Here is a 23,468-nt window from a genome sequence, read left to right on the forward strand (position 1 = left end):
CATCTATGTGGAGCATGTGATAGGATTTCCTTCCCTTTTAAGGCTGAGCAATGTTCTGTTGTACGTATAGATCACATGTTGTTTTTCCATTCATCTGCTGATAGACACTTGGGCTGTTTGTACCTTTGGCTGTTGAAAACAGTGCTATGGACATGGGTATACAGATATTTCATCAAGATCCTGCTGCCAATACTTTTGAGCATTGTATTTGCTTCTCTACACCCATCACTGTGGCATTTTCTTGTTCGTGCGTGTGTTCTCTGTTGCCTGCCTCTCCCACTAGCCCCTGAGCTGCTGGGAGCAGGCACTGTGCTCACTGCTGTCCCCCCAGTGCAGTTCCTGGCGTGACGTGTACTAAGTGCTCACTAAATACTGTTGTGAGAGGGACTAAATAAACTCCAAATGCATCTTCTTGTTCCAACCTTCAACAGTTTTTTAAAGTAATGAATTGCTTGTTTTTATGAACATCAGAGATGATCTTTTTTTTAAAAAAATAAGCCATACATAAAAGTTTAAAAAAGAAAGTAAAAATTGACCCTAAATCGCCTCCCCCATGAAATAACCAGTTTTATTTTGGTGTTGGATTCAGGCATTTCTCTCTGCATTGATCTAGGCAGGGTGATGGGGTTCTGGTTGGGCCAACTGATAATTTTATAAGAATGTCAACCTCCTACCTTTCATCTAGCTCTCAACGACTGTTCCTTGTTCGGGGGAAACAAACAAACAAACAGAATGCTCTACTGGGAAAAGCAGAGTGGTTGGGCACCTGGTCCCCTTTCTGGCCTCCTAGGATGCTTCCCTTTGTAGTTTAAACCTGCAGCCGGGTGCTCAGTGAGAGCCTTGCACAGGAGCGCCTTTGACGCAGGTGCATGGGTCTGGGCCAACTCCTCCTGACTGATTGGAGCAGAACCTCAGCAGTGGATGTTCCCGAAGGACCAGTGGATTCAGGTAGCAGCTGGCTGCGTTAGGTCTGGATTCTGCTGTTCCTGTGGTGCTTTTTTTTTTTTTTTTTTCGGTATGCGGGCCGCTCACTGTTGTGGCCTCTCCCGTTGCGGAGCACAGGCTCCGGACGCGCAGGCTCAGCAGCCATGGCTCACGGACCCAGCCGCTCCACGGCATGTGGGATCCTCCTGGACTGGGGCACGAACCCACGTCCCCTGCATCGGCAGGCGGACTCTCAACCACTGAGCCACCAGGGAAGCCCCTGTGGTGCTTTTTGTTCATTCACCAAGAAGGAAGGCTGTGGGGAAAGGGAAGGAGTGTGCCAGCTTTCTCTGGCCTCCCTCGCTCCTCGGTTGATTGGTAGAACCGGGAGAGAACAGAGATTTATACTGCCTCCAGGGCAGCGTAGATAGAGTCCAGAACAAGAAAGGGAATTGAAGGGCTGAATGTCTCAAAAGCCAGGCTTTCATTGCAAGAGCAGGCTTTGTGGAGCAAGAAAAGTTTTGTCTGACTAGACAGAGCCTGGAGCCTAGGGAACTTTAGTGTATAGCCATAAAAAAAAAATACTGCCATGGAGGAGAAGAGAATGCATGCAGGTGGTGATGTAGGGGTGTTTTCCGACCTCTGAAAAAAGGGAGTAGAAACTTGAAGAGCTGCAGGCGCTATTTGGAAGGGGTGGAGCTAGACCCCAAAAGATTGGTGAAGGCTGAGAGGGGTCCTTCCTCCCCTGTCCCTGACCCCGTCTGGGGTCTAAATAGGAAATAGATTTGGGCCAGTCACAGACAAGGGACCCAACTGCCCAGTCTGCCATGTAGACCTAGGCAAGCCTTCATAGGAGTTCTGTGCTCTTCAGGGTGCCGGGCAGCCAACTAGCAGAGGCGAGAAGTCCAGGCCGGGAGCCCTGAGGGCAGCCTCACAAGGAAGTGAGAGAAGGTGGGCCAGGTGGCCTGAGTCCCCGGGGGAGCCGAGCAGGGCTGAGAGGGTCCTAGGGAAGGATGACACAGGTGTGAGGACCCAGAGATCAGAAAAATGGAGGCCAGCAGCCAACATCCAAATGAGCCACACTATGGGCAGTTCAGAGAGACTTGTCAGAAGCCCTGGGGCCACTTGGGTGAAGGGTGGGGTCAGGGAGGACTTGGGAATTTGAACACTTACCGCATAGAAGATATGGTTTAACCAGAAATGACTGAGTTGCCTTGAAATAGCAAGATCAGGAGTCTTCTGCCAGTGGGCTTCCCTGGTGGCACAGTGGTTGGGAGTCTGCCTGCCAATGCAGGGGACACGGGTTTGAGCCCTGGTCCAGGAGGAGCCCACATGCTGCAGAGCAACTAAGCCCGTGTGCCACAACTACTGAGCCCACGTGTCACAACTACTGAAGCCCTCGTGCCTAGAGCCCATGCTCCACAACAAGAGAAGCCACCACAACGAGAAGCCCGTGCACTGCGACGAAGAGTAGCCCCACTCGTTGCAACTAGAGAAAGCCCGCACGCAGCAACGAAGACCCAATGCAGCCAAAAATAAAATAAATAAATTTATTAAAAAAAAAAAAAAGAGTCTTCTGCCATTAGCTGAAAAGGGCATTCATGAGGTTGGATGAAGACTGTTATGGGGAAATAAAGTTACATTTCTGTACATCTGGGCTGTGACTGTACATCAAAAACTTCCATCCACAATAGAATTCCTTGTGCCAGTGGGTTGGTGACACAAATGCAGGGGCCAACACTGAAGCCGAGTCCTAAAGGGGCCAGCCAGAGTGGTCAGGATGTACTTATATTTTTTTTAAAAAAATCATCAACACTACAGTGCAAAATATAATTGAAAGAAAACAACCCTGGTAGGGGTGGAGGTGTTGTCTGTGGACCCAGTTTGCCACTGTCCAGCCTCATGGCTCATCACTCTCTACTCCAAAGCTTTGCATATGCGGTCCCCTTGGCCTGGAATGGGCTCTCTATAGCTTCCAATCTGTTTAAATCTCACTTCCCCAAGGAGGCTTGCCTGAGATCCCAGGGCAAAGTGGCTCCCCCATGTCAGATTCCCATGGTTTGTCGCCTGTGGTTTTCCTTCATAGCACTGCCCCATGATTTGTTCCACCAGGACCAGTCAATAGGGGGCGCCCAATCAATGCTAAATGAATGAATGCATGCAGGGAACTGTGGCCTGCAGCTCAGCTGGAAAGTAGAGAAACGACTCGAAGCTTCTGGTTTCAAGTCCTAGCTCTTGTTAAGTTTTAGCTCTGGGAACTTGGCTATGACACTGACTTCTCTGGGCCTCAACTGCTTCATTTGTAAAACGGGCACTCAGCACACTGGTCTAGCAATCTTTCCTGAGCACTAGTTGCGCCTTACAACAGGGTGCCCGCCCTCTGGGAGCTCACAGCCTGCTGAAGGTGACAGACAGGGAAACAGACACTTAGAGAAAATGTAAGGGCCGCTGTGGGAGCACACACAGGTGGTGGGAGGATCCCAAAGGAGGGAGGCCTACCTGTTTCAGGGTGGAGGTGGGGATGGAGACTGGGGAAGATGGCAGGGAGGACTTCAAAGAGGAAAGGAGAATGGCTGACCTGTGGCTTATAGGAGGAACAGTGGTTTGGTTTGCCGTTTGTTATGGGGGCAATGGCCCTGGGGCATGCGGGAGCAGGGGCATTCTGGGAATGACAGGCATCCACCTGGCTGGAGGGTAGGGTGTGGGCTAGAGGCAACAGGATGACCTCCAGTTACCTATCACCCATCACCCATGGCCAATCTTGTTTCATCTATACCCCACTGCATACCCCATCCCAATCCCAGACAAATGCTCATCTGTAAATGTTTCATATGCACCTCTAAGAGATACAGACTTTTCAAAAAACTGTTACACTATTTTTTACTATTATCAGATCTAAAAAAAAATCGTTAATACAATCAAATATTTCGTCAGTGTTTACATTTTGATTATGCCTTTATTTTAAGGTTGTTTGATTTACATGAACCAAACAAGGTCCATAATGGGATTGATTGATGACTATTGCGTCTCTTTTTTAAAAAAAAATTTAGTTAGGCGCTGCGTCTTAGTTGTGGCACACGGGATCTTCTTAGTTGCGGTGTGCGGACTCAGTTGCGGCGTGCATGCGGGTCTAGTTCCCCGACCAGGGATCAAACCCGGGCCCCCTGCACTGGGAGTGCGGAGTTTTACCCACTGGGCCACCAGGGAAATCTTATGTCTCTTCTTAACAGGTTCTCCCTTCCTTCTTTCAGTTTTTTCTTGCAATATACTTATTGAGGAAACCAAGTTCTTTGTCCTACAGAGTTTCCCACTGTCTAGATTTTGCTGATTGCATGTTCCAGGTGTTAACATGCTCACTTGCCCTCTGATTTTCCTAGTAGTTAGATCCAGAGCTGTTCTGACCAATAGTAATATAGCGTGAGCCACAAATGCGAGTCACACATGCAATTTAAAATTTTCTAGTAGTCACATCTTAAGAAGTAAAAGAAACTGATGAAATTATATTTTACTTAATTTCATATATCCAAAGTATTATTCCAACATGTGAGCAATACAAAAATTCTTAATATAAATTTACATTCTATTTTTGTACCAAGTCTCTGAAATTCAGTGTGTACTTCACACTCTTAGCGCATCTCAATTTGAATGAGCCACTTTTCAACTAAATAGCCATACATGGTCAGCATCTACTGTATTGGACACCACAGATAGAGGTTTGATCATACTTGGGGTAAACTTTTGCCAAGAATTCTTCATTGGTGTTGTGTTCTTTCATCAGGAGGCATAAAATGTCTGGTTTTCTCTCTTTTTGTGATATTAGCAGCCACTGATGATCATTGTCTTAGATGTATTACATTCATTAGAATGGCAAAGTGGTGACAGTCTAATTCTATTATCCCTCCTGAATTTTATTTTACTTGGAATATTTCTGTAAGAGAAACTTCCCCTCATCAACCATTTGGTTAACTAGTGTGTGTCTGATTTTTTTCCTTTGTTTAACAGCTCCTAGAGGGTTAGAGCTGTGTGTAGGACAGGTCACTGGGTTTGCAGTACGCAGAATGGGTTGGAGGGCAAGAAGGTGGCTGAAGGGAGCCAGGGAGGAGGTGACTGCAATCCAGGTGGCAACCCCAGCCATGGCCAAGCCCTGCGCAGCCACCAGTTCTCGCCCCTAAACCTCAGGAATCTCCTTCCAAAGGCCAATTAAGTGCCTGCCTTCCCCTGGTCCCCCCAAGGTCGCCCTTTCTGCCCTGGCCTGTGCCCTGGGCAGAGAAGTCAAGGCAACTGGCAGGTTTCTGGGAGCAAAGGGCCTGGCCCCATGGCCAGCAAGCTTGGAGACAGACCTCACCTTGCATGAGTGAAAGCTCACAGACCATCTGCATGTAAAGTAGCCTGGGGACCTCCTCACAACACAGCAAAACTCAAAGAGCAAGACACAGTGATTCTGGTTTCTTTGAGGAATAAGTGAATTTAAAACTTTTTTGCAAGTAAATTTTTGAGAGAACAAGTTTATCCCTTAAAGTATCCATTTATTTTAACCATTTTGAATAATATACTCCCTTAAAATATTTTACGCATTTTCCTATCAAAGTAAAATGAATTAATCCTTTTTCTGATGACTGAGGGCTATTTAGAAACAGTAAAATCATTTAAGCTGAGTTATCTTAAGCTAGCTGTTTTGTTAATTTTTGTGATATATTTTACAACCACTGCGTCGAGGATCTTGAGTAGATGGCAGGGTAGTAGCTGTTTTGCTACATATAAAACCCTGACTAGAAGCAGGCTGTGTGAAATGATTTAGCCCCAAGTTATTCACAACAGGTAGAGAGTGACAGGTGGGGGTCTTCTCCTTTCCTGCCATGCTCTGGACCCCAAGGCGAGCTGAGATGGGTTTTGAAGAATGAATACTAATTTGCTCCTAGGGCAAGAGGAGTCTCTGTCCAGGCGCAAGGGAAAAGCTGAGCAAGGGGCTTACCACTTTTCAGAGGAGCATGTGGGCTCAAAGTCAAGCGCCTTGCCTGGGCCGCACAGCCAGTGAGCGGTGGGGCTGGGATCTGAATCCCTCTGACTGGCTGCTCTCCGGGGCCGAGGGCTTCTCACTCAACATGCCCAGACTGCTTCCTTCCTGCCTGTTTGTATCTGCTTCTTCGAGTCAGGTTATCCACTATTTCTGTCTACTCCCAACCTTGCTTCCTTTCCAATTTGCTGCTTGTACTTTTAATGGGGACTGAGAGAAAGGAAGTTCATTAGACTTGCGTTCTGTACAAAGCCAAAAGGATCTGAGCCTACCACTCTCCCCCTTGTAGTTCTGGGCTTGGGCTTGGCTGACTATAGCTATTTCTCCAACTGGCTGTCTTTTTCATTTTTATCGAGATTCATGACCATGCTTTTTCTGGATTGCTGACATCGCCAGTCTCTAAAAAAGTGTGGAATTATTTTATAGACATGTATTTCTTTATTCATTTAAAATCCACAAGGCTGAGCTGTCTACCTACAAAACCATGGTTAGATGTGCCAAGAGGAAAAAAAAAAAAAAAAAGAAAGCCTCTATCTATTTTGAGCAAAATTAAGAGCTCTGGGCACTAGTTCAGCGTTCAGCAAGGCAGCCAGAAGCTATGTGAGAGAATATGTATGGATGAGGTGGCCTAAATAAAGTCATCTGCCAGGCGTTAAAAAAAAAAAAAAACCCATAAAAATTAAGCTAATTAGGCTTATGGACCATATCTCAACACTGTCCATGCCACCCACCAAAAGACCTCGAAACACTTTACATTTGTTTAGAGCTGTTTTTCAAAAGAGCAGTTTCAGCCCTGACACATTCTCAATGTGTACCGAATGGAGACCTCCGTTTCAAAGCCTGATGTATACAATGCAAGAAATCCTTGTTGAATGACTAACTCCTCCCAACGTGCGTGGTGCTTTGTAAAGATCATTAAGTGTTTCATAAAAATACTCATCACTTCTTACACTCTATCTGACCCCAGGGCGGGGTTGGGGTGGGGTGGGGAGAGATGTGGGTATCACCCATACTTTTTAATTTTTTTTCAATTTATTGGAGTATAGTTGATTTACAATGTTGTGTTTGTTAAGTTTCTGCTGTAAAGTGAATCAGTTATACAAATACATACATACATCTACTCTTTTTTAGATTCTTTTCCCATATAGGTCACTACAGAGTATTGAGTAGAGATAGTAGTGTGTATACGTCAATCCCAATCTCCCAATTTATCCCTCCCCACTTTTCCCTCCATAACCATAAGTTTGTTTTCTGCATCTGACTCTGTTTTGTAAATAACTTCATTTGTATCATTTTTTTAGCTTCCACCTGTGAGCGATATCATGATATTTGTCTTTGTCTTACGTCATTTAGTACGATTAATCTCTAGTTCCATCTATGTTGCCGCATATGGCATTATTTCATTCTTTTTTTATGGCTAATATTCCATTGTATATAAGTACCACATCTACTTTATCCATTCATCTGTCAATGGACATTTAGGTTGCTTCCATGTCTTGGCTATTGTAAATAGTGCTGCTATGAATATCGGGGTGCATGGATCTTTTCGAATTATGGTTTTCTCCAGATATATACCCAGGAGTGGGATTGCTGGACCATATGGTAGTTCTATTTTTAGTTTTTTAAGGAGCCTCTATAGTGTTCTCCATGATGGTTGTACCAATTTACATTCCCACCAACAGTGTAGGAGGGTTCCCTTTTCTCCACACTTTCCAGCATTTATTGTTTGTAGACTTTTTGATGGCCATTCTGATCGGTGTGAGGTATCATCCCTATGTGACAGATTAGGAGCTAGATTCGGAGGGGTTAAGTGGCCGTGCCCAAGTGCTAGAACAAGAAATGGTTCTAGCGAGTCTCAGGCATCCTTTCTGTCACTAGGCGGCAAGCAGCCTTCCACAGGACAAAAGGGAACCAACACTGACGGTGCAGGCCCCATACAAACATAATGGCAAGGGCAGAGTTCTCTCCAATTCCTTACAGATTAAGAAATGAGGGGTCATTAAGGGTTTCATGACTTGAGCAGGGTCATAACTTCAAAGTGGCTGAACTGGGGCATCGGAATCTACCTTCTAAATAGATGCTGGCTGCCCTTTGTATCACACAGTAGAAACCCAGTTCATTATTCAGTATTTACCCTGAAACCATTAAGGACACAAGGATGAACCTCTTTTTCAGAGAGACTTTTTTTTCTAAACAAAATAGTACAGAAGAAGATTAAGAAGAGCATCACTAGAGTCCAGCCTCAGCGTGGCTGCTAGTCGTAACTCACATCTAACCAAGTTACTCTTCTGCTTTCAAGCCTGGAAAGGGTACCGATCGGTCGCCCACTGCATGCATCCAGATCTCTTCCCCTGGCATTTTAAGTCCTTCCCCATGGGTCTGCAATTCAATTTCTCCTCTCACCTTTCTTCACATCCATTCAGGGCCCAAGTACAGCAAACTCCTTGCAATTTTGCAAACACGCATGCGGCCCTGCCTTGCCTCTGGGCTTTGCCCATGCCGTTCCCTCCATCTGTAATGTGAAATCTTATACATCTTTCATCTGTATTACCTCCACGACCCTTTCCTGATCCTTGAGGCAGAATAGCTTTCTCTGAATTCTGTAGCATGGCTATACATTTCTCCATCATAGAATTTATTACACTGAATTATACTTAATTGTTAATATACTTATGCCACCCTTCCCCCCACAACTGGAGAATGTGGCAGAGGTCAAGGCTTATTAATCTTTGTATAACCTTGTTTAGTCCAGTCCCTTGCAAAGAGGGAGAGAGCTAGCTCAGTAACTGCGGAATGGCTGGCTGACTGTTTAAGAATGAGGTTTTCATAGTTAACTCAGCTTTAGTATGAAATTCAAAACAGTGAAGAAGACAGGACTCAAACATAGCAGGGAAGTAACATACACTTTTACTCTCAAAATAAATACTAATCAATTTTATTTTATAAATACAGATGCTGAGTTTTCTTCCAATTACCAACAGATCAGTTTCACATGCCATTTATTGTTGGTGGTGGTTTAAAAAATTATTTGAATAACTGGTTAGGTCAGGATAAATGGGCACTATTAGAACTGCTAAAAAAATATAGCTGGATACAATCTTCCAAAACTCATATTCTGGGGGGGAAAAAAATCTCTGGAATTTTTAAAGTGGGTAAGGGGAAGTGGAGAGAGAAAACACAAGCAAATATTCATCTGATAACATTTGCCGGCTGTAAAAGTGTCTCAGCTACATGAAAATTGAAAGGGCTCTTAGCAGTTCAGAAATGGATAGGACTGAGTTTTCATTTCAACTTATATTCTCAAAGCAAAAATTACAAAGATTAGTAGGAGATAATACCTCATCCCATATTTGGCCTTGGCCACTTTAAACAGAGGCAAAATGAATTCTGCAGCTTTGGGAAATGTCAGTTATTCTCGGAGAATGTAATGCTGTAGGATCTACCCAAGTTTGGCAGAAACTGCAGACATCAAACAAACTCAGTGAAAACTCAAAACCTAAACTAAATAAACCGAAACCTAAGTGGTGTTTTGGGGCACAGCATCACTGGACACAGTGTGGATTAGGCAAATGTGTAGGTAACTACTGATCAGTTCTGGCCTACCAGATCACATTCAATGGTGGGGTTCCCAGCTGTGTGGGTCAAAGGCTGTGAACCCCAGAATCAGGGAGTCCACAAATGGGAGACTGACAGGTGGAACCCCGGAGCTGCAGGCTCTATCTGGCTGTGTGGAATCTGAGATGACACTGTAACTATGGGTGCTCCTGTACGTGGTCCCTCTGCTTGGTGATGCCAGAAGCCGGGCTGGAGGACCTGCATTGAATGCACCTTGTCTTTGAGTTTCGCATGAAGTTTAAAGGTCTCTCCCATATCTGAAGAATCACACGTCACATGTGATTCACCTTCCATTGTTCAATACTAATATAGTCCTTCAAAACCTCTTTTTTTTGGGCTTGGTGGGGGGTAGATGTTACTTCACTGGAGGACCCCACAGCCCAGTCTGATGTACATCCAAGATCATGTCTAGCTCCACCCGTACTGACTCCAAAATGAATGACAGTACTCTGCAAAGAAGCCATGACTCTACAGATGGCTTCCGCTCCGGGTTTGGAGTAGTTCCACCTGTTTAGAGGAGCAAGATGGATTTCTTCAGATCAAGTTAAAACTTTTAATTGCTTGCAGGTTGGGTCTGTCTGTCATACAATGATCTTGTGAGTTCTTTACCTGAAAAATAACAACATGAACTATTCCATTTACCAGTGTAGCTATGTTTATAATTGAGCCCAGGAATGCTTGGACAAAATATGAAAATGATTATGAAACCTGTGAGTTAAGTCATTATGGAGGACCAATGAGCTACTGCAGAGTACGCCTGTGACGGTGTGTTGCTACACACAATATGTAAACTCAAATGAAGTCAACGGCATTAGCTTAGATACAGCCACAGGTTTTGTTCAGGCTAGTGCTGTCACGATGTAACATACGGAGATGTAGGTTCAAGAGGAATTTCAAAGCTGGGGAAAAAAAAAATCAGGTTGAGTGAAGTAAACTCAATTTTTATTCTTTATACAATACACGGATATAAGCATAAAATTTCCTTAAAGAGCTTGCAACCCTGAGGCGATGTCCTTGGGTATATAAAGTATATAGCAATAGCAAATGATATCTGAGCTCCAGGAATGAAAATGTACTTCAAAAACATAATTTAATATTTATGCAATTGCACACATACCGATAGTATTTTATGCCTCATCTAGTCTCTTAATCTAACTACCTCAACTGCCTTGCAGTCTGCACACTGGACAGCCTGACTCTACACATATTTTATCATATACAATGCCTTCCTTTCCAACTGAAATTTAATAAATTAACATGGGGTTTACATATAGGGATTTCTGTATGGTGAGTGTGTTGCCAGAAAGCACACCCAGCTTTTGACAACAGCCTCTGCCCACATAACTGTGGCCCCCAGAGGGAACTGGAGGCCATCTGACTATAGTAACCTCAGGGGTCCTTGAGGATCCCCTGGGATCCACCAGAGGTGAGGTCTTTCCTATAATCTGAGGGCTGCAGCAAGGGTATGGCTGACTGGAAGAGGTGGAAGGTAATGGCAACTTCATTAAAGAACCAGCAAATGTGATGTCCTCAGTCGTCAGGATGCACAAGGTTATCTACTGTGCAGACGGGGTGACAGCTAAGTTGACTGTGAAGTCTGGGAGCAGGGGCAGGGGCAGGTGGGCCTGGTTATAAGGAGGCCATTGTGCTTCTAACTCATCAACTTAATGGACGGCCAAAGATCCTTCAGTGGATGTTGGAGACCTTTTACTGAATATTCAATTTTCCCAAAGTTTCATAAACTATGGTGAGGGCAAATGCTTATAAGAAACTAAAGATAAATTCATTATATTATTTATATATTATCATCTTCCCTCTGAGGATAACACAGAAGTGTAAATAAAAAAGCAGTCAAATGCCTATAAGGTGACTAGAGCTAGACTTCTGCCTTAAAATAACTGTCAGGCCTGAAAAGCAAATCTTGCAAGCAAAGTCTAACTTTGGCCCACTGATACACAATGATCCTGAGTCCCTCCTTGATTCACAAAGTCTATTTTTCTGAGGAATATCCTCCATTAATATTCATTTTGTGTCATAATTATTACAAAGGGTAACCAGTGCAGCTTTATCCTCATTTCAAGCAGTGACTCTATCCTGGTCCTACCGTCTGTCCGCTCGCTTCACTTATCAGAACTCCTGCGTGGCCGGCGGAAGCTGGATACATTTTCGTTCAGTGCATAGATCCTTCGGGAGAACTCTTCAAATTCTCCCAGAACTTGTTCGTCACACTCCACTGCCACGGCACTGTCCACGGGGATGCAGTTAAATGCTTCCAGCTGATCGCCTGAGGTGAAGCCTGTGGCTTCCATGCCGATGATCTCTTCTGCTTGCTCCACGGTACAGCAGAGCTCGGCTTCGGAGACCGGGTGGAACCCCCCTGGAAGCTGGGCGCTGGAGGAGCCGGCCTGCTCGCTGGGCAGGAGGGTGCCGTTGACTGTGGCTGGAGGCCCCGGGAGGGCTTGTCCCTGTTCCTGGCTAGTGTTCACACTCCCATGGCCTCCATTGAAGCTGTCAGTCAGATCTACCCCTTTTTTCTTGTTTTCTTTGGAGAAGTCCAAGGAGGTGTCCAAGGAGGAAGACAGAGATGTTGTCTTTCTCTCAGATTCTCCCGTGGAGGGGACGGTGGTCACAGGCTGGGCTAATGCTGAGCTGTAACTGGGGGGAGGGGTTTTGTACTGGAGTCTCTCATTCTCTGAGCTGGCCCGTTTCCGGTGTCCTTTGTCTGGTGAAGGCATCCCCCCAGAGAAGCCTACATCTACACCCCCAAATACGGAGCTTTGTCTCTTTGGAACAGGGATTGCACTGGAGGTGTGATGTCTGTCGCTAGAAGACAAACAAAAATGAGAAGTTACTTTCAACCTCAGAACTCAGCTTAAACCTTCTGGATCCAGAGATAGGAAATAACATATTTAGGTTTGAGATAATACAAATTGGTAATACTCAACCTTAGTATTAATTTTAGTGTCCAAATACAAAATGCAACATAAAGTATTCTGAGTTCAGCATTGGGAGCTTCCTTTAAGAAGGATACAAGATATACGGAAATATATGCAGAGGGTAGGGCGGGGGGTAGAGACAATGTCATAAGGGGAGGAGTCGAGGCAACTGGAGGGACTGGATCTGGAAAGAAAAATATCTGAGGATGTGATCAACTTCTTATGTCTGAAGGGCTACCAATATCTTATTCTTGTTTTTAATATTCAAGTCGTATTTTACCTTCATAAAGCAGGTATCCTCATTTGACAGAGAACTTCAATGACTTGCCCACAATAACCTCAGCGAGGCAGGGGTGAGGCTGGACTAAAACCCATGACTCATAGCTCAATGATCAATAGCTTTTCCAATACCCAAATGCTAACTGCCTTGCATGAGATAAGTGGCAGAGAGAGGACCAAGGAGATGTGTGTGTGTGTGTGTGTGTGTGTGTATGTGTGTGTGTGTGTTCAACGAAAAATTAACTTGGGAAATGACCTCTCCTTTATAACGCTAGTCACACACACTTTACAATACTTGGTCTTCAGTACCTTCCTTCAAACTTGAGTTACTTCTCAGGAGGATACTTTTGGGCCAGCAATAATAATCACTGTTTGGCTACCCAAAGCATTATAGTTTCTGAAGTTATTTCATATACATCATTTCACTTGGTCCTCACAGAAACCCCATCAAGAAAGCAGGGTATACGTTATTACTCTTAAGTCTGAAATAATAAATAATAATTAGTTAATGGAAATAGAGTACCCAGACTCTGGAAATGATAGTCAGTTTGTAAGCTACGCTAGTGAAGCCGCCTCTGGAGTACTAATCACAGTTCTAGACATCATACTTGGCTGACGCTAGTCAGCTTCAATACAACTATATGAACAAACTGGGTCCAGAGACAGAGGGAGGTGCAAACACAAGATCCATCTGACTGGTGTTCTTCAGATGAGGAAACACACACAGAGAAGTGGCTTGCAAAAACAAGTACCAGGCAGGAGCAGAGGTTAGACTTAAAACTATAGCTATCCAACAAATAGCTGCTACATGTTCCAGGCCTTGAGGAGGGGAAACAGATGTAAGACATGCTGGCCCTGCCTCTGAGGAGCTTCCAATCTTGCAGTAGAAAGACATCCACAATTACTGAAATAATACATTTTCAAATTACAGTCATGGTAAGTGCACTGAGAAAGAAGAAAGGATCTCGGGTTCCTTCTACCTGTGTCTACAGCCCCAAACCCTTAGGCCAGCTCCTGCCCCCTCTCCTCTCAGATCGCTCTTGATGCTCGACTATCCCTGTGGTCTAAGCAAAGGTTCGTCAAGCTTCTTGAGGAAAGGCAACCAAAAGGCTTCTTCTAATCCATGTGCCCATCAGGCTCCCTTGCTTGGCTATGAGTGTTGGTGCCAAGAGCGATTTCCTAATTAGGGGTGCTCACTGGGGCACACACAGAACCAGGCAAGTAGACTAGTAAATTACTGTTTTTAGTTCTCAAGAAAAACTACGCAGAGCAAAACTTGTTGGCCTTAGTCTGGGTTCTCAGTTAATATGTTGTCAAAACTCAGTAATGGGGTACGCTGCACATTTTGGCCAGCCTTCTTGTTTTCACTGCTACTTGCTGACAAGTGTCCCTCTCTACATGATTCTGCAGGGGCCCTAGGTAATCAAACCAAAACAGCATCAGCACCACCCACAGACAGCCTATTCTGGGCAGACAGGCCACGCTTTCAGCTGCCACCACAGCCCATGAGGGGTGGGAAGCACCAGGTAAACCCGCCCGGAACGCTGAAGGTGCTATTGCTGGCACGGGACCACAGGCCAGGTGCTTAACCACTTATGGCTACGAAGGGTGAATGACTTGACACCCTCCCTGCTGCCACCCAACCTATAGCTAAGCTCTGGGTCTGGGGTGTTACCCGTATTTTTTTAATTTAATTTTTAAAATTTTATATTGGAGTATAGTTGATTTACAATGTTGTTAGTTTCAGGTGCACAGCAAAGCGATTCAGCTGTACATATACATATGTCCATTCTTTTTCAGATTCTTTTCCCATATAGGTTATTACAGAATGTTGATTAGAGTTCCCTGTGCATCAACAGTAGGTCCCTGATGACATTACTCCTGTTTCGATGCATGGATTCAAAGGCTTTTGTGAGATGGAGACTTCGGCATTTGCTGACATCCTGACCTGGGATCTTACCCAGTTTTCCTGGATTTTTATGAGAACCCGGGTAATGACAGTATCAAATACAATTTAGAAAACCTAAGAAACAGTAAAACGTTCCCTCTTAACGGTAAGAAGATGAGGTATTACGGAGACAAATAAGGACGTCTACATATCTAACGTTTACCCTACAATCACACACTGTCTTTTTTTCCCATTTGCAGCTATGTGCCATGAAACCTTTCAAAAATTTTTATTAGTCTTTCTTATAATCTTTTTTGTTTTTGTTTTTTTGCAGTATGTGGGCCTCTCACTGTTGTGGCCTCTCCCGTTGCAGAGCACAGGCTCAACGGCCATGGCTCATGGGCCCAGCTGCTCCGCGGCATGTGGGATCTTCCTGGACCGGGGCACGACCCGTGTTCCCTGCATCGGCAGGTGGACTCTCAACCACTGCGCCACCAGGGAAGCCCTAGTCTTTCTTATAATCTTAAAAAAAGTTGAACAAGAAAGGTATTTTCCCTTTTTTTATTAAAAAAAATTTTTTTTAATTTTATATTGAAGTATAGTTGGTTAACAATGTTGTGATAGTTTCAGGTGTACAGCAAAGTGATTCAGTTATACATATACATGTATCTATTCATTTTCCAATTAAAAAATGTATTTTCTTGATAACTTTGGGCCATCAGTATTAACATGTCTTACTAACTATGACATAGTAGAGAGACTATGGGTCTTTCAGGGGCGTGTTTCTGAATCGGGGATCTGAGTCCGAGTTCTTAAGTCTGCACTCAGGCTTTTCTGTGTCCTCTCTCACTGTCAGGCTGTCACGTGTGGCCAAGTCAGTGCTCTTGCCTGTGAGCGCTTCTCCTTTTTTGACATTTGCTTCTAATTTGCTGTGTTCTTGTAAAGTAGATGTCTTGAGAATTGTGTGCAAAGCAAGAGTAAACAGGATTTGAGTGATGGACCAGCAGATATCCTGGGCATGATATGCTTTATTATATGAGTTTTGTAACATTAGTTTTGGCTGCTCAGAATTAATTTTTTATTACTTCCAGAATCTTAGCAATGTTCCAAATTTTTAAGATAGCTGAGGTCTAAACAGCTCAAGTGTTGAATGACTGCATTAAAATATATACAAACACACATGCATTTTTAATTATTATAATAATTTATACTCCCTGGAAAACTAAAAAATATAAACCATATTAAAAAATAAAAATCACTCAAAAGCCTATTACCCATCAAATAACCATTATTTGGATATTTTCCTTTCAGACTTTGATTTTATATATGTGTGTTTAATTTAAAAAAGACACAAAACCAAACAAACAAAAACCAAAATGAAAGCTGTGTTTGCAGTATATATATACAATTCTGTATCCTGTTGTTGGAAGTTATTCAAACCTCTTGGTAAACAATTCTAAATGGCTACTCCATTGAATGGAATATCATAACTTACTTAATCATTTTCTTATTTTTGTGGATTTAAGGTATTTCTAAAGTTTTACTATTAAAAAACAAACTATTGTATTTCTGTATAAAAACACAATGCATAGATTTTTTTTTGGTTTTGTTCTTTTTGTTGTTTTGTTTTGTTTTTTGCAGTACGCGGACCTCTCACTGTTGTGGCCTCTCCCGTTGCGGAGCACAGTCTCCGGACGCGCAGGCTCAGTGGCCATGGCTCACGGGCCCAGCCGCTCCGCGGCATGTGGGATCTTCCTGGACAGGGCCATGAACCTGTGTCCCCTGCTTCAGCAGGCGAACTCTCAATGACTACGCCACCAGGGAAGCCCAAGGCATAGATTTTTAATAAAATAATTCTGACTTTCATATTTAATAGAAGGTTTCTAGAAGGAATCTTCATTACACGTTTTGGTATTAGTTAAATTCTTACAAGAAAAATAGGAACATTATACCTCTATTATTGCCTAAAAAGAGAAAGGTAGCGGGCTTCCCTGGTGACGCAGTGGTTGAGAGTCCGCCTGACGATGCAGGGGACACGGGTTCGTGCCCCGGTCTGGGAAGATCCCACATGCCGCAGAGCGGCTAGGCCCGTGAGCCATGGCCACTGAGCCTGCGCGTCCGGAGCCTGTGCTCCGCAATGGGAGAGGCCACAACAGTGAGAGGCCTGTGTACCGCAAAAACAAAAAAACCCCCAAAAAGGCAAATGATAGATTAAAAAAGAATGCCCAGAATGTTTCAAGATTCTTTTTGTCTGATTACAGTCTGGCTTCATAATTATTTTATCTAGATGGAAGAAGAGGTTGAAATGCCTAGATTTACTAATTATTAAGACCAATTTTTAAAGGCAATTGACAATTTACTTATCAAATGAAATTAGTACAGTATTTAAATAGTGATGAATAACTCACAGGGAATTTCTACTCTTAGAGACAACCAGAGTAAACCTGAGTGTTCTGGGGAAGAGTGGATGCAGCAGGAAATGTAGTAGCATTTCTTTATCCTCCACTGCAGCCAAGGGTCCCTATGTTCTAAGGCACTAGATATGGGGGCAAAGAGCCTGAGCTTTAGCAACTGGACTGAGTCACCCAGTTCACTGCACACATTCTTCTCATCAGCTGTTTGCCTTGAATGGATGCCTCTCCTAGCTTGGCTTAGGTCCAAACTGGAAACATGACATCTGGGGTTTAATGCTGCAATTAAAAGGAATTTATTAAAAAACAACCCAAAGATATTGTAATTACAAATTTACTAGGCCACGGTTTAGTGAAACAGGGCATAGGTCGTTGAATAACTGAACCACATCAGGGACTGTTAAATTACTTAATAATAAGCCTTTTTGCTACAAGTAAAAAAGGATATCCTAGGATCCCAACAATAGCATGGTGAGGGAGAAGGCAAGTGGCTTGGAGTTTAGAGGTCAAGGAGGACAGTCGGGTTTAAATTTGGCTTCTTTGGACCAAATCTTCCTTGATCTCTCTAAATTAAGGTCATTAATTTCTTTTTCATTCTGTCCTTATTTACTGCAGTCAGTTACCTTTTGTTATCTCTTCAGCTATATCTAGAGATATCTGGAGATGGTGGTGGTGATGAGAAAGGATGCTCAAACTTCTGGATCGGCAACTGTGATCCTGTTTATTTGGAGTTATAACTTAAGGTCGAACTCACCACTTGCTAGTTATATGACTGTAGGCAGTCACTTACCTTCTCTGTGCTCTAGTTTTCTTCTTTGTAAAATAGATTATCGGACTGTGGTAAGGATTAAATAAAATAACACACTTCAAATCCTTGGCAGAATGCCTGGCATATATACCAATGGCAGTAGTAGCTGTAATTGTGGTTGCTGTCGTTATTATTTGCTTCCATGGGCTCTGGATTCCAAAAGTATTAGCCTCATTTTACCGAAGAGGTAACTGAGGCTCAAAGACATTAATGTCTTAGACGGAAACACACGGCAACAGGTAGCAGAGGAACGACCAGAATCTAGATCTCATTCCTTCTACTGTTTCCTCCTATACAGAATAATGTTTATAGCAGGAACAAACTCAGCTCCTCCCACCCCCACCCCCCATCTCCACTCCTACCCATCAGGGAGCTGCCTGCAAGAAGATAAGGAGTCAAGGCAAGTGTAAAAGAGTTTGGGGGAGAAAGTACTAAATCAAAAGGTTTATTCTGCCCAATGTGAAATTTCATTCCAGCTTTTTCCTTTTTCCTGAGGACATGGGGTGGGAAAGGCTTTGAATCAAGTGGAAATGCTCAACTGCCTCTATTTACACGATCTACCAAATGCTGAGGGACTAGAAGAGCTTCCCAGAATCCTTTGAGGTACATTCCAGTTGTCCCCAAACCTCTGATGTGTCATTTTTCTTTATGAATTTAGCTTCAGGGAGAGGGAATTTTTATAAGAGGGAGAATTTCTCTGCTTCCCCAACCTAAAAGAGGAGGACCCTGTTCAGCACTTCTATAACCATTATACGAATACCTCGCCATGAAGCCAGCCCAACCCGGGAGACAGCAGAACCAGTTCATTCCACTCCACTCTCCTTGCCCCACCACTCTCTCCCCATCTTCCTTTTCTGTTGGTTTTATTTCCCGAAGCTATAGCTTCTTTTTACAGAAAAGGGACTGGGAGAGGGGAAACCAAGTGAGTAAAGCACTGGTCCAAAATGTGTTCCCATTTCCACATCTCCCATATATAATATTCCAGACCTTCACTATAGCTCCACCATTATAAAATATGGGAGACGGGTGGAGCACTTCACTACCCCGAACCTATGTTTCCTCTCCTGTGAAATGGGTATATCCATCTAACAGCTGTTGCAGTCAGGATTAAATAAAATATACAAGGAAAATTCTTAGTACAATGAGTAGGTACTCCATAAATTATTAATAATAAAACAATAGCAACTAACATTTATGAAGTACTAGGGAATAAGTAATCTGTTAACAGCTTTATACATGGTCTCATTTCATCCTCACATCTCTATGAAGTATACATCCTCATTTTACAGATGAAGAAACTGAGGCACAGAGGTTAGGTAACCTGCCTAAGATCACAAAACAACTAACTGTGCTTTAACAGAGGGAGTCTGACTGAAAAATGTTAATTTCCTTCTCTCTCCCAATCCATAGGACTGGCCACCAAAACACACTCTACTTCTATTTGAGGGAGGAGTGAGAATCAGAATAATACATTTTAGGTCAAGTGGCTTGATACCTTTTCCTTCTCTTCTCTTCTTGCCTACATTAAGTTTGTGTGGCATTTTTACTTCGTAAGGCTTGTTATGCCGTTATAAGAACGTTAATGCATTCTAAGTATCAATTATGAACAGAAATACATTCTGCCATGGAATGATATGAATGTGAAGACTTAGGGAAAAGTGAAATAAAGAGAAAATGTAAAGATTTCCCACCTCAAGAGAGTTCTTCAAGCTGGAGTGAAGTTTTAGCTCTTTGAAAACTTTTTTTTCCCTCTGTTCTCGTTCAGATTCACTTGTGCTTGTTTTATCTGTCTACAACCAGGTCTCACACTGTAAAGTATTAGGAAGGAGTACAATTCACAGTCTCAAATATGTGTCTTTCCCTCCTACAAAATGTTTCCTCTGAGGAACATTACTAGATCACAGCTGGTCAGAATGCTAAATCTTGATTGTCTGGATCCTGGCCAAAACCTACAGCCACAACTCAGTGGAATAAGAATACTTAAAAAGAAGGGAAAAAAAACAACAACCCACACTTTAAAATAACATTTGATCTTCTTCTTTCTCCCCCTTGTAGCAAACTATGACCTCATGGCAGTGAGACATCTACATGGAGGTGTTTAAGTTGGTTTACAGCCATTAGAAATGTTTGAAGCTCTAGGTACTACTCTGCGCCAATAGCATGTCAACTCTGCTAAAAAGCAATAATAGTTTCTCACCTTCTTAAAGATTACTGCTTAAATAATGCAGAGCAACGACAGGGCTGCACAGAGTGCCAAAAGCAGGTTGCCAAGGCGAAGCTGAGGCAGAATTACGTCTTTTGGCAGCTGAGAAATTACAATATAAAGTTAGTTTAAAAAAAAAAAAAGACAACCCATAAATTAGGCTACTAACCTCTTTGAAAATCCGGCAAAGGTTGGGATTTACCTTTCTCCTTTTTCTATCTCAGATCAAGTAGAAGCACACAGCCTCCTTTTGGAAAAGCCAAATTGAACAGCTAGATCTTATCTCCCAGGAGGTAGCTGGGGGTTAATAGTTTTAAGCATGCAGAATCTTGGCCAAAGGCAAGCGATCTAAAGGTCTCTCACCATTACAGATAAGGGAAAGTGCTTAATCTGTGCCCTGGATGTTAACAAAAACAAGAAACAATAAAAACAGAAACAATCTTGGCCCAAAGCACAGGCTAAAATCTGTGCCAATGGTCACTTTTCCCCTGGGCTCCGCTTAGAAGTTTTCTTGCCAAAGCCTGACTAAATAGAAACAGAGTTTAAAAAGGAATAACTGAACAAGGGAGCCTTTAGATTTTATTTAAAGTGAGTTCTGATGGAGAGACGAATTTGTGAAAGAGAAAATTCCACAGGCAAAGGATAAAACAGGCAAGCTGAAGAAATCCATTTCCCCAGACTCTGTGATGTGAGGGCCTCCGTGGTCCTGGGCAACAGGGCCCACCTTGGAAAAGAAAGGTCCCAGCACACGCTATGAACAGAGGCTGAAGGGGTTCCCACAGCATGGAGGGGGTTCCCACAGCATGGAGCCCACCTGGAAGCCAGCTTGGTTCCTTCAAGGCTGAGTTCCCTGGGATTAGGGAATAGAGAGTGATCCTCCAGGGAGACAGAAGGTCTCAGGAGCTGGCAGGTCAACCACTTCACCCATCAGCTTTCCGTTTAAGAAATCATCACACAAATTTAACGTACTGAAATCACAGCCAGGCAAGGCAACAAACATTATAAGGACTGTAACATGGTCTGCAGAAACAGAAAGAGATGCCAGGAAGGATACCTGATGACCCCTCGGAGTGTCTAGATAGCACCTGAAACATGGGAGTGATAAAGTGTTTATGCTGAAACTAGAAAAAAAAAAACAAACGACCTTTGCCAGGGAAACCAGAGGAATAGCAATGTCACAGCCCAGCCCCAGAAAGAACTTGATAGGGAAATTTAAACCTTGGTCAGAATTTAAAAAGTAGACTTGCAGAGAGAGCTATAGGAAGCTTTAGACTCCAGAGGCCAATGACAGAATCTATGAAATTAAGTTTTTGAAAGACACTGCTAAAGCTGAACCACCATCACATTTCTAATAAGCCCTGACATGAACCGAAACATGGGGCCTTAGTTGTTTATTTTAAAAGAAAAAAGGATAGCTCTGCCACCATTTTCAGAGATGCTGGAGGCCTTTGGAAGAAATGCTTAAATGACAGTTAGCCATCATTTAATCACTGCTTAGAGACTGTGGGACTTCAGGGACAATGTCTCGGGAACCTTATTTTTTGTAGCCCTCTGTACTACTGCAAGAGGTGCAGTATAAACTATGTATATTAACAGAACATATTAACAAATTATTTACTCCCTCATTTAAATATATAGTGAGTGTCTATGCACAAGGCACTGTGCACTAGACTCTGGGGATACAATAGTGATTGGAAAAAGCCATGGTTCCTGCTTCTGTGGCGCTTATAAGTGGGAGAGGATAGACATTTGTCACAGAATTATAGATATAAATGCAAAATGACAACCTCTGACACATGCTATGCCACTAACCCAGCAGAGGCCAAGATTCGAAGGGCTAGTAGACTTCTTCACCAGGTAAAGAGTGGGTGGGTGGGTGAGAGCATCCAGGCAAAAGGAATAGCATATGTCAAGAGAGAGAACGTTTGAGGACCCTAAAGGTCATCTAGTGAAGAGTAGCACGGCAGAAGATAAAGCTGAAGGGGAAAACAAGGTGTAGACCCTGCAGAAGCCCAGAGGCCATGTTTAGCATTTTTCTCTTTATTTAAGTCATTAAAGTGTTTTAGGCTGGGGGGGGGGGGGGGGGTGTGTGTGTGTGTGTGTGTGTGTGTGTGTGTGTGTGTGTGTGTGTGTGTGTGTGTGTGTGTGTGTGTGTGTGTGTGTGTGTGTATCTATCTAGGGGGGTAAGGAGAGAAAGAAAGAGACTGACTGATTAATTTGTATTTTGACAGGTACACTCTCACTGAAGCTGGAGAACAGAGTGGAGGGGGTCTGGAGCAGATGCTGGGGGACCACAGGCTGTGCAGTAGTACAGGTGAGAGATGATGGAGGCCTGGGCCAGAGTGGAAATGTATAGATACAGGCAAATAGACATATTAGGGGAAATCAGCAGAGGCTGTGAAGGTTGGATATGGGGGTAAGAGGGAAAGGGAGGAACCAGCTGCCTTCCTGGCCAGCGTAAAAGAATGGATGGAGATTCCATTTGCTGAAAACAGAGCACTGGAAGACCATGAGGCTTGTGATGGCTGGGGTGGAAGACAGGAAGAAAAAAACAAGGGCACACAGAATGTGCTGTGAAAAGGTCCAGGAGGCAATCTGAATAGAGGTCTGATATCGGAAAAGAGATCTGGGCTGAAGATTTACACTGTGCTTCCTTTCAGTGTGGGTGATAATTAAAATGATAGTTGTAGATAAGATCACTGGGCAAGGGTGGTGAAGAAAAAAATCAGAGAAAAGAGGGCTAAGGACTGAGCCTGAGGAGCTCCAGTCTTTTATGATGAGGTAGAAGAAGAGGAGCCTGCAAATGAGACAAGGAGCCGTCAGAGGAATGAAGAAAAATAGGGGAGGGTTATAATAATAGGATTCCTTTTCTGGAACCACAAGATGCTAAATGATCCCTGTATAAAACATTTTATTTTTAACATAGTTATAAGAGAGGCTGTACAGGGTGAAGTTAAAGTAGAGGCCCTAAAGCTGTTCTGCCTGGGATCAAATCTTAGCTCCTCCACTTGATGGCTGTGTTACATGTAAGTTATTTAAACCTCTCTGTGCTTCAGTTTCCTCATTTGTAAGATGAGAGGGGATAATGGGCCCTAATTCACTTGACTGTTGTGAGGATTAAATGACTTAACTAAATAATCCATTCAAAATGCTTTGGAAGAGTGCCTAGTTTGCAGTAATGGTCATTTGATATTAGCTATAATGACATACTTATTATTATCTATATACAACTGTCCACTACCAGAAGGATTATTGAACAAGCATCATATAAAACGACCTTTAACAACTCCAAAGTTGAAACAGAGCTTAAACTCAAAGATCATACTGAAGCAGCCAGTGGTAATTTCTAATTCTGCAAAGTCCTGACAGTTTGTTTTTTGTTTGTTTGTT

General features: G+C 43.3%; 1 protein-coding gene across 3 annotated transcripts in view; it reads right to left on the reverse strand.

The window, feature by feature from the left end:
- Window positions 1-10,330: 10,330 nt before the first annotated feature.
- The window catches only part of UVRAG (UV radiation resistance associated), a 315,025-nt gene continuing 301,887 nt past the window's right edge, over window positions 10,331-23,468 (reverse strand). For 2 of the 3 annotated variants that reach the window (XM_082661186.1, XM_082661188.1), the window contains exon 15: window positions 10,517-12,376. In XM_082661186.1, the coding sequence (XP_082517312.1) occupies window positions 11,674-12,376 (703 nt within the window). In that variant the 3' untranslated portion in view covers window positions 10,517-11,673. Of the gene's footprint in view, window positions 10,453-10,516; window positions 12,377-23,468 lie in introns of those variants that run through there. The other variant, XM_082661187.1, reaches the window with a different exon arrangement.

Source organism: Grampus griseus (genome assembly GCF_964374135.1).
Source record: "Grampus griseus genome assembly, chromosome: 8".
NCBI lineage: Eukaryota > Metazoa > Chordata > Mammalia > Artiodactyla > Delphinidae > Grampus > Grampus griseus.